The sequence below is a fragment of the Vipera berus genome, assembly GCF_964194415.1.
Source record: "Vipera berus genome assembly, chromosome: W".
In the NCBI taxonomy this organism is placed as follows: Eukaryota; Metazoa; Chordata; class Lepidosauria; order Squamata; family Viperidae; genus Vipera; species Vipera berus.
This window is the reverse complement of record NC_138210.1, coordinates 49,340,045-49,351,533: the sequence shown is the minus strand read 5'-3', so window position 1 is coordinate 49,351,533 and position 11,489 is coordinate 49,340,045. Positions and strand designations below refer to the sequence as shown.

The 11,489-nt window shown below is 50.8% G+C and overlaps 1 protein-coding gene across 1 annotated transcript in view; it reads right to left on the bottom strand.

Moving 5' to 3' along the window:
* Positions 1-3,469: 3,469 nt before the first annotated feature.
* LOC308676118 (F-box/LRR-repeat protein 19-like) overlaps positions 3,470-11,489 on the bottom strand; it is a 29,647-nt gene continuing 21,627 nt past the window's right edge. Inside the window, exons 9-12 of the mRNA XM_081341854.1 lie at positions 9,086-9,249; positions 7,403-7,564; positions 4,724-4,942; positions 3,470-3,821 (exon numbers count right to left, since the gene is read on the bottom strand). Of these exons, the coding sequence (XP_081197980.1) occupies positions 3,607-3,821; positions 4,724-4,942; positions 7,403-7,564; positions 9,086-9,249 (760 nt within the window). The 3' untranslated portion in view covers positions 3,470-3,606. The remainder of the gene's footprint in view (positions 3,822-4,723; positions 4,943-7,402; positions 7,565-9,085; positions 9,250-11,489) is intronic.

The following is an 11,489-nucleotide window of genomic DNA, read 5'->3' as shown; positions in this document are numbered from 1 at the left end:
TGCTGCCATGCTCTTGTGAGGAGGAGAAGCTGACGATGGGAGGGTCACCATGGCAGAAACCCACCCCCCCTCCACAAATATCTGAAGCTAGATGGCTCTTCCCCTCCTAGTGTATACTCCTCCTTTTGCATGGAGAAATGAAGAGTGGAGGCCCCAAACCAACAAGGAGGCTGGCTGCGTGGAATGAAACCTAGTTTTCTTGTTTGCACGATGGAGTGTAGGAATGGGACTGGGGCAGGACTGTAGGAATGGGACTGGGCCACTAAACTGAGGGTAGCCCATACAGTACATATTTATGCTGTGCCGTAAGATCTGGAAGAGGCCCACTGACACCTTCCCTCAAATATACAATATTTGCACCCAAACGTAGCCCCAAAGCCTCCACTCCTCAAAATTGTTTAATACTTGCTCTGTAAGAGTTGTGAGTAAAGGAGAGAACTCCTAGGCGGAAGGGGGGTAAAAAAAAATCCTCCAGAAATGGAGGTGGAGGAGGAAAAATGGATACCTTGGCCCTCTTTGGTTAATGGAGAAGAGAGGGAAGGACTTTGTTGAATCAGACAAATGGGGAAAAAAAACAAAATAAAAAAAGTAACAACAAAACCAATTTTCTTAAAATAATAAAAAAGCACCCAACAGAACCGTAAAAATAATAAAAAAAAACACAACCCAACACCGAAAACCTCGCCTGATTCCACAAGCTATCGCTGCGTTTTTTTTCAAGTAATGCTTTAGTAATAAATGAACGTTCAAGTATATATTAAAAGAAAAAAGAAAAAAAATTAGATACGTGACCAAATTGAAAAAAAATCAGTCTTGTGCCATCCTCCCCTCTCCCAACATGCACAGGAAGGTCGTGCGTGTCTCTGATGCCACCTGAAAATCCAGATGAAGCACACAGGGTGAGGAGGATGGCGGGCAGGGTGAGGGAGGAAAAAAAAGAAAAGAGAGAGAAAGAGAGGAAAGGGAAGGGAGAGAAGAAGGAGGGAGAAAAGAAAGGCTTCTGAAAAAAGAAAAAAAAACGTTCAAGCCGAGAGAGGATTTAGGGTTTCTGGACCGGACGAACCGTTTGTTTGCTGCATTTCTTCCCCACTCCAGTCCAGACTGTTTCTAGCGAGACGAAACAACAGGGAAAAAAATAAAAAAAAATTTAAAAAAGGGATGTTGGGAAAGAGAGAGATGGGAAAGAAGAAATGAAAGGGTGAAAGAGAAATGGACAGAATTGGGCACCTTTTAAGAGAGCGCGAGTCCCCCACCCGACCCCAAAGACGAACGTGGCCAAAGGGACGGAGAGCAGCATTTAGCACGTGCTCCCGCCTCTGAGCAGAAGGAGCAAAGAGCGACCGACAGCAAGCCCAGCGTCGGTCCAGGACATTCGTTTTGCACCACTTTTCTTTTATACAGTATTTCTCTCCCCGCCCCCCCCCACCTTTCAAAGAAAATAAGAGAGGAGAGGGGATGGGGAATCCCACATGCATACATACCCAAGCGCACACACACACACGCATACCCGAACAGCTGGACGGGGGGGGGGGTTCAAGTTTGAGATTCGGAGGCAGCGGAGAGCGGCTGGAATTAAGAGAAGGCCCGGCCGACTCCTGCTCAACAATAGTTGGCACTGTGGGTAAGGAACGCAGGCAGCCCCCTGCTCCCCCTGTCCCCCAAAGTGGTTATTAAAGCTTATGGTCCAAAAAATAATAAAAAAATAATAAAAACCCAAGGAAAGGAGGGGGAAGATCGGAGGGGGAAGCTGCGAAGACTTTCCTGTACAGAGTTGAAAAGGAGGAGTTCGAAGAGAGGAGAAATGGGGAGGGAGGAAGCCTCTGGGGGAGAAGTGCCTCAAGATACGCTGGGAAGAAACAGGGAAGCCTTGGGGCAAAGCGGCGGGCGCAGAAGGTGGGACGACAAAAGAGTTGAAAAGAGCTGCCAAAGATCTGACCAGCCTGCCGAAATGGGATGAAAACAGTCTGGGAGGGAATTTCCTCCAGGAACAGCCCAGGGACCCGACAGAATACTATAGACTTTGCGTTTTTTTTTTTTTTTCAACCTAGGCAACTTTTAAGGTGTGTGGACTTCAATTCCCAAGATTCATGCTGGCTGGGGAATTCTGGGAGTTGGAAGTCCACGCATCTTAAAAGGCTGAGAAACAACGTGCTAGGCAGACACGTGTCCCGAGAGCTGAGGGAGGGGAGAGGGGACTTTTAAGGCCTTTCTTTCCCGAAGGATCCCAACACACAACAAGTGAGACAGGAGGTTTAGTGTCTTCCTTTCACGTATGCTAGTGTCCTCCTTCCTTTTGGACAAAATATTTGGCCTTGTCCCTCTGCTCCACGAACAAAACTCCTATTTCGCCACCTGCAGTCCTCACTGGCCAAAAGCAGCGGACGCGCACCCAGAGCTTTGGGTGGGATGAAAGCAACCTGGCTAAGGAGGAGAGGCCTCCAGCTTGGCGAGGGACTCCGTCCGTAGGTGTGGCTTCCAAGAGCATGCATATGCAGGTTTAATGCATAAACAAGACAGCAGCAGGTACACTGTGCGTACAGAACACAGCACGTGTGTTTCACGGTATGGGCATCCAGTGAGGCACCGGGATCAACATCTGGTGGGGCTGCCTCCACAGGAGGCCTCAGCTGCATGCTGGAATTGGCAGCCGGAGAAGAAAATCTAAAGGAGGCCAGGAGAGATGTTTCCTGGCTTCCTACTGGTGGGTGAGGAGAGAATGAGGGGTACAAAGGGCACCGGTGCAGGAAGCAGATCAAATGGGTGGGCCGGCTCCAGCAACCACCCACTGCTGTGGGAAAGAGACAGCGGGAGTGCCCCAACAGTGGGAAAAGACAGGGCAAAGGAATCTGGAAATCAGCTGCCTGGTTCTTGCTTGGCCCCCTTGGGGAAAAAAAAACAAAAAACACCACACTGCAGATGCACAAGTGGGGAGGGAGTGCTGGGGAAGGGAGCTGGGTGGGCAGGCAGACAAGCACGCACATGCACGCACGCGCACGCACCCTTTAAAAATCAACAAGGCAGCATGTGGGAAGGGAGGGAGGACCGATGAGGTTGGAGTGCACATTTGCATTATTGGGTGAGGAACGGGGCAGGAAAAAACGTAATATATCCCACCCCATCGAAGAAGCTGCCTTCCTCCACAGTCAGCATTTCAAGGCTGAATGTCAACTCCCCCCCCCCGCTTCCCCCCCCACTGCCCGCTGCCCCGAGATAGCGGGGTGTACCAATGGTGGCACGGAGGGACATTTGGAGGGGGGCGGGGGGGGGCAGGTAGAAGGGGACGACGCAGTGCATGGTGGGAGGAATACGCATTTCCCCAGCATTGTAAAGCGACAAGGCTACCTCGGACCCCACTTACTCCGCGGCTGTCCAAGAACAAGTGGATGGAGCAAAAGGCCACCTGGCCAGACTCTGTAGGCCAGGCCTGGGGAAGGGGGAGCACGACCCCCCCCTCTCCCGCACCCTCTTTGCTGCACAAGTAAGGGGGTGGAGATGCCACTCTGGTTCAGTGCATGGCTTTAAGTAAAAAAGGTTCTCTCAGAGTCCGTGTCCGACGGTCGGATTGGTGAAGCTGAGTCTGTCTGCGCCTCCACCCCAGGGCGAGTATTAGCTGTCCTTCAGCAGCAATTTCTCCTCAGGGCAATGAAAAGGAGGTGAGGATGCGGGGGCGGGGGGCACGGCACCACCGCTGGAGACCGAGTCCTCGGCGAATCGAGCACAGGCCTCCGTCGTGATGTGGTGACAGGAACGCAGGTCGATACGGGAGAGGCGTGGGCAGCGGCGGAAAAGGGGCAGACACTGATCCGTCAGCCGGTTACATCCTACAAGGGAATAAAAGAAGGAATAATACTTAAAAGACTTACATATACCGCCCCACAGTGCTTCACATCACTCTCTTGGCGACTTACAAGGGCCCTCATTTTACCCACCTCGGAAGGATGGAAGGCCGAGTCAACCTGGAGCCTATCGGGATCGAACTCCCAAGCTGTGGGCAGAGTTTGCCTGCAATACTCCATTCTAACCACTGCACCACCAAGGCTCCTCCAGAACAGGAGACCGTGAAATACCACTATTTGGGAGCACGTTCTGAGATCGTGAGATAGCACTGGTTTGTTCAGATCCTGCTGTGGGGAGGTGGGGACTGGCTCAGGAGACTGGGCAGGAATTGGGGCTGTTTTTACAGGGGGAAAGACAATTCACCCCAACAAATTAGCAACAGGCACATTCTTTGGAATGTACATAATGGGTGGCACGGGGGAGGGAGGGGTAGAGACAATGTCATGGCCACTACAGGCAATCATCAACCCACGACCAAATTGTGCCTGGAATTATGGTTGTAATTCACGGTGGTTGTTAAGCAGATTTGTTCAACCACCATGTGATTTGCTTAATGGATGCCATAAAAATTACCGTAAAATTGGGTCTGGCTTGACTTACGAGCGCAACAAGCTAGAGCAGAAGCTCCAGTCCCAATCGAGATCCCTAAATCGAGGACTACCAATATTGTCCAAAGTCCCTATCCGGTAACGGGACCTGGACAAGGGGAGGCAGGAGGAAAACAAGGTTGCAAGGATGCCACGGAAGGAAAAAGACCGAGAAACACTGGGACAGATGTTCAACTCCCTAACCGCTACGCTGCACTGTCCTTCTCTCAGGAGGCTGCATCGTTTTCGGTGCCCAGTCCAGCAGGAAAGGTGGAATCGCCAGTAGAGATTTAACTCACCGGTGAGGTTGAGTTCAGCGAGGGTCTCTCGGAGTGGAGAATTAGCAGCGGTCAGCAGGTTAACAGACTGGTCACCTACATGGTTGCAGTGGCTCAGGTCCAGTTTGGCAAGCTGAGGGGTGTGCCGGATTACCAAGCGCAGAGACGCATCTGTGATGTCCAGACCAGAGAGCCGTAGTTCAGAGACATTCTGGAGCCGGCCCCGGCTATCTGTCTGGCCTAGCAGGGCGAAAAAAGAGAGGGGCATGAGCCTCGTGGGAGAAGCCAGGACCTCTGCCCTAAACGGCAGACGCACAACTCTGACAGGGTATTTAACAGGCTTGGCCAAAACAACACACATTTGTTTCACTGGAGTGACTTGGACCATGGAGACAGTCAAGATTTCCTTTCCTGAAAGGAAGACGCCACCCGGCTCTCCCCACCAGGTGTAATCGGGTGACGAGAGCTTCTCGACAAGAGTGGATCTGGGAGGTTCCTCAAGTGTCCATGAAGATCTGCGGTGCTCCTGACGGGCCTCCAGGCGAAGGATCTCCAATGCACGATGCATTTGCTGAAGCTCCCCAGCCTGGAAGCACTCGAGCATCAGTGCAAGGAAGGACCCTCTACATCAGGGGTCCCCAACCCTCAGTCCGTGGACCGGCACCGGTCTGCAGCATGTTAGAAACCGGGCCGCGCGAACAAGTGAAGCCCCATCTGTGGAATGCAGGGAGCATGCAAAACCACTCTCCCTCCGGTCCACGGAAACGCCTCTCTCCACGGAACCGGTCCCTGGTGCCCAAAAGGTTGGGGGCGGTCGCTCCAAGCTTTCTCCCACACCTTTCGGCCCTTGCTCACCTCTTCCTGACAGGAAGGTCATGAAAGGAGATTTTCTGCCCTGCTGCCTCTCCCAGCCAGGGTGCAGGGTGAGTGACATCCCATATATGCTGAGGGGGCTACAGGCTAACCACCTCTATCACTTGCGGTTTTAGCAGCCCAACCCTGAAGGCTCCTTAGGGCATGGAACGGACTCTGGGCTTGGTGCCGCAAGCAAGCATGCAGCGGCACCTGCGGCCGTTCAGCTCTGGGACACCTCAGTTCACGTATCAAAGAATCCCAACTGGGCTAGTCGGGCCTGCAGTACACCCAAAGGCCCCTACATGAGCTGAGAGATTTCTGAGACACAATAGCTGGGGAGGAGATAGCAGGCAATCTTGTGCTAGAAGTGATAAGTGCCAAGCCTTAGTGTGCAGAGAAGTCTCTTAGACTGGGCACTATTGCTATGTGAAGAAGACTTGGGCTTAGCAGAACGGCCTGGCAACTGCACCAGAGCTCCACGGTGTGGTAGATCAGAAGGTTTGCAGGATAATTGAAATAAGTTTTGTTTCAAGGAGAAACGTCTTGGTGGCGAGATCTGTACATCTGTGGGTTTTCCATCCCTACAGCTATTTAAGAAGAGGCTGGACAAGACACTTCCCATCATCATTTTAACTGGTTCACCTTTATGTCGTAGAGCAGGGGTCCCTGACCTTGTTAGCTTGTAAGACTTGTGGACTTCAACTCCCAGAATTCCTCAGCCAGCTTGGCTGGCTGAGGAATTCTGGGTGTTGAAGTCCACAAGTCTTAAAGTTGCCAAGGTTGGGGACCTCTGTCGTAGAGGACTTCACTAGATGATCCCAGTCATTTCTTCTCATTATACAACACCTTGTAAGGAGACGGCCAGGCTGAGCACGAGAGAGGGATCAAACGCGCCATCAGTCACGAGTCCCTATGCGCCCACAAGAGATCTAAGCCCGGCCCATTGTGAATTCCTTATTTACCACCAAATTGCTTTAACCATTAGCCGTTCAGATTCTTCTGGAGAGCTCAGACTTGTAATAAATCTTTATACCCATCTGAACTGCCTGTATCTCCTGATTTCCCTGGCGCTTAACAACATCCAACAAAGCAACACAAAGGCCACCGTAGCACTCTGAATCGTAACCTGCCCCCTCTGGGCTGCGTTGTGCGATAGGAGAGGTTAAAATGGGAATGGCCACTAGTTTGCAACTCAGTGCGCTGTTTGAATACAGCCCATGCGGGTCAACTCAGAGCAGGTGCTGACCGTTTTTCCAGAGGCTCATATTTAGCCTCTTCCTGCATAAGGTAAAAGGTAAAGGTTCCCCCGCACACGCGTGCTAGTCGTTTCCAACTCTAGGGGCCGGTGCTCATCTCCGTTTCAAAGCCGAAGAGCCAGTGCTTGTCCAAGGACGTCTCCGTGGTCATGTGGCCGGCATGACTAGACGCCAAAGGTGCACGGAACGCTGTTACCTTCCCACCGTAGTGGTCCCTATTTTTCTACTTGCATTTTTTAACGTGCTTTCGAACTGCTAGGTTGGCAGAAGCTGGGACGAGTAACAGGCGCTCACTCTGTTACGCGGCACTCGCTATGCCTGCATAGCAGCTTTTAAAGGTGGGGGGGAAGCCTTGAGAGATTTTCCATGCAGCAACGTCAACGTCCCACAAGATTTCAGCCGTTCTTACGTCCAAGTGTGTTAGGACACTTCTTTAATGTGGGGAAAGGAAAAGGCAAGGGTGCCGGAGTGGGCATAGGGATTGCCCTGCAGGTTTTCCCCGCTTCCTTGGGGTGGGAAGAAAAGACGGTAAAAACCAGCCCAGATCTCTGCCCTAGAGACTTTTCCCTCCAAGGAGAGGTAGCTTTACCAGGCTTGGCATCTGCGGCAGGCAAGAGCAGTTCGCGGAGGTGAGAGTCCTTGACATCCTCAATCCAACGCAAATCTAGGAGCTGTAGGGAGGGGAAGTTGGCTGTGCTGAGGGCCGACACGGAGCACCAAGAGCAGCCTGTTAGGATGAGCTCCTTAAGGCCTGTTTGGGAGAAGAGAATGTTAAGGGGGGGGGGGGAAGAAAACCTCGCACACAAGCTGTTCCTTTCTGCTTCTAAAGAAATCCAGGACTGCTTCCTCTGTATTCCCACCATGATCTCACCCTTCCACCCCCCCCCCCAAAGCTTTGACTTCTGGCTCCCAGGTCACATCCGTTTCCTTCCTTCGCTTTCTTGCGGGCCGATCCTTTTCTTTTCCGCAAAAAGCAAGATGGCTGCCACGCGTTTGCTCGTATCCTCACATTCCAACCCTTCCCACAACTGAGCTGGGTGACCTGTGTCAAGACCAAGTTCTCGGCCACGTGCCACATCCCTGCCTCCGCTTGAGGATGCAAGTGGGGACGGGGGTGGTGGAATAACAGAATTCAGAGCTATGCCTTATAAAACCTTCCCTGTCCACATAGAAAGCTTAAGGTTGTTGATTGTGGGTTTTAGCTACGTGCAGAAAAACAGCAGCCTTGTCTTTGATCACACCACCATCGCCACCTGTCGTTTGAATTAGGGCGGCAGTGGAAATTAGCCTGGCGCAGGTCCTTTGCTTCTTGAATTTGTTTTAAATTAAGAATTTCCTGTGCCCAGAAATTCTGGCTATCTGTCCCTTGTCCTTTGCCTAAACCGTTCAGTTACCTTTTCAACATCCAGAGTGACACAAAGTGTGGGGTTCTCAGACCACACACACACACACACACACACAAAATCTCACTCCACAATGCCCCAATTTCCTAAGGGGTTAAGCCAATTTAAAGAGAGGAGCTTTGAGGATTTTGTTCGGATTTAAGCAAAGCCCCTGGATTCACTTTTCCTTAAATAAATATGCAGAGTTGAACACTCCGGAATAACCTTTGGGATTCGCACTTCTTGATTCCAACACACCCTTGCTCCAAATGGAATTCAAATCTGGTGACATTTTGGCTTCGCTATAGCTAGTCCTCGACTTGCGACCAGAAAAAAGAGCCCAACATTTCTGTTGCTAAGCGAGACATTCGTTAAGTGAATTTTGACCCGTTTTACAAGCTTTCCTGCCACAGCTGTTAAGTGAATCACTGCAGCTGTTAAGTTAGTAACAAGCTCGTTAAGTAAATCTGGCTTCCCCACTCAAGTTTGCTTGTCGGAAGGTCGCAAAAAGGGGATCGCAGGACCCAAGCGTCCTAATTATGAGCCAAGCATCCGAATTTTGACCATCTCACAATGGTTGTGAGAAAAAACGTAAGTCATAGGTCGCTTTTTCCGGTACCGTTGTATCTTAAAACGGTCACTAAACAAATGCTTCTAAGTTGAGAGATTTCCTGCCGTGATTTTGGCCACTTTTTTTAAAAAAATGAGTGGGTTCTCGTCTCTGGGTGGCCTTTGGGAGTTTTGTACAATTGTCAAACCCTTGAACAACTGGATTTGGAAATAAAAGGTAAGTGCTCCAAATAAGTAAGCTGTGGCTACCAGCTAATCTCTCTCTCTCCTAAGCCCCACCCACCCACCTCTCCCCCATCCCCAATTTATTCCCCAAATACCTTGCAACCTATTCAGGAGCCACATTAGCTGCTTCTTGGAGATGCTGGTCCAGCTCAGATCGAGACTGGCCGGCTGTCGTCGGATGATTCCGCTCAGCATGGAGGGAGTGATTGACTTCCGATGGCTCAGGTCAATGTGTGTCCAAAGCCGCTTGTCACAGCACCTGGGAGGAGTGAAGTCCGGCCAGAAGGAGACAATGGTCACTGAACTCCAGAATCATTTAAGAGTTGGAAAGAATTATTTGTAATTTCTCCGAGGCGGAATCTAAATGAAAGTATCCAAGTCAGAGGATCGTTCAGCCTCCATTTCGATGCACGCTTGAATGCACGCCCACCACTCCTCTCGCTGCTTCCATGGCTGAACTGTTTTGATAGCTAGGAACTCTGTTTTAACCATGAATTGAAATCTGCCACCTTATAACTTAAATCCAATAGTTTGGCCCCATAGTCTGGAAAGTTGGAACTTTCTTCTAAGTGACATCTTTTTCAAGTACTTGAAGAATGCTACAACAGCCCCATCTTTTCTGAAGGGTAACCATACTCATATTTATCAGCCTCTCTCTGTAAGGCTTATTTTCAAATTGCCTATTTTTTATTATTATTTTTTTGCTGTTCTTGTTATAGTGTGGTTTCTCCAAACTAAACACAGTCTTCCAAACAGGCCTGAACAAAGCAGGATAAAAGAAAATGATTTGCTTCCCACAATTTTGAAAGTATACTTCTACAAGGGCAATGCGGAAATTAACCTCCGTTTGGTTATCAATGACCGACACTCGCAGATACGGAACTTTTTATCATACACGTTAGAAAATTGCAACGTTACATTACTTTTTGACGTAGGATTAGGGTTAGTACCGTGTTTTTCCCCAAAATAAGACCTACCTAGAAAATAAGACCTAGCTTGATTTTTACACCTGTGCCCAATATACGCCCTACCCCCCAAAATAAGCCCTACTTCAAACCCCGCCCACTCCATTGCACCTGGTTGCATGAGGTGGGGCGAGGCACACGGGTAAAAATCAAGGTAGGTCTTGGGGATGGGGGGGCATGGAGCTGCACCCTGCGCCTGGTACCCACTTACCTTAGGACTGTTGCAGCCAGAACTCCCATGCCCCAACACCTGCCTCGCTGGCCCACTTCTGTGGCTGCTTGCGCGTTTCACCCCCAACCTCCGTTTCGCTGTCAGAGGCCTTCCGGAAAGGTCTCTGCAGCCGAGAAAGGAGCTCCACAGCCTCCGTTTCGCCATCAGAGGCCTTCCCGGAAGCCAAGGGGGCACCATGCGCGCGTCAATCTGTAGCTCTTTTTCTCAGCTGCAGAGGCCTTTCTGGAAGGCCTCTGATGGCAAAACGGAGGCCGGGAGTGACAAGTGGCTGCAGAAGAAGTGGGCCGATTGAGGCGAGGCAGGTGTCGGGGAGGCCTGGCTCCGACAGTCCTAAGGTAAGTGGGTAAGACATCTCCCGAAAATAAGACCTGGTGCCTCTTTTGGAGGCAAAAAATAATAATAATGTAAGACCGGGTCTTGTTTTTGGAGAAGCGTGGTAGTAGTTGCTCGGCACCAAATTTGGGCACTAGGGGAGGTTTATCAAAAACATCCCTAGCAGTGTGCAGCTGAGCATTATCGTGAACCAACACCACAGCGGAAGTGGTGCCATAGAAAATCCTGCCAAATGTGAAGATGCCAAAGGAGTACTGCTAGTGAAGTTCATGGAGCGTGGTTCGACCATCGATTCAGAAGTCTACTGTGAAACGTTACAAAACCTCAGACGAGCCATCCATAAGAAGCGTCGGGGCATTGCTGACTTCCGGTGTGGTGTTGGTTCACGATAACGCTCGCCCGGACACTGCTAGACGCACCCAAGAACTTTTGAAGCAGTTTTGTTGGGGTGTTTTTGATCACCCCCTCATAGCCCAGATTTGGCACCGAGTGACTGCTACTAAGGAATTTCAAACCTTGCAAGACGTTATGACAAGTTCCTCAATTTGAATGTCGATTACCGTATTTTTCTGTCTATTAGATGCACCCTTGAATAAGACGCTCTGGCAGGTGAGTTGCTCCATGCCGATCAGCTCTTCGGCACTCCGCTGAACAGCTGATCGGCATGGAGCAACTCGCCTGCCAGAGCGTCTTATTCAAGGGTGCAAATCCTGAAGCTGGCAAATCCTGAAGTTCGGCTGACGATCTTGCCCCCTCCCCGCTCCTATTAGTGGCAAGCCCACACCTGCACCAGGCGGCATGGCAACCCACACAGGCATGCCCTGGGTTGCAGAGGTTACCTGGGAAAGGGCAGCCACTGAGGCACTTGACCGGGTTGTACCCTTGCGGCCCCTGACCCGGTGCAGATCCCAGCGAGCTCCATGGTTCTCCACGGAGCTCCGGGAGATGAAGCGTCGGAAACGGGGCCTA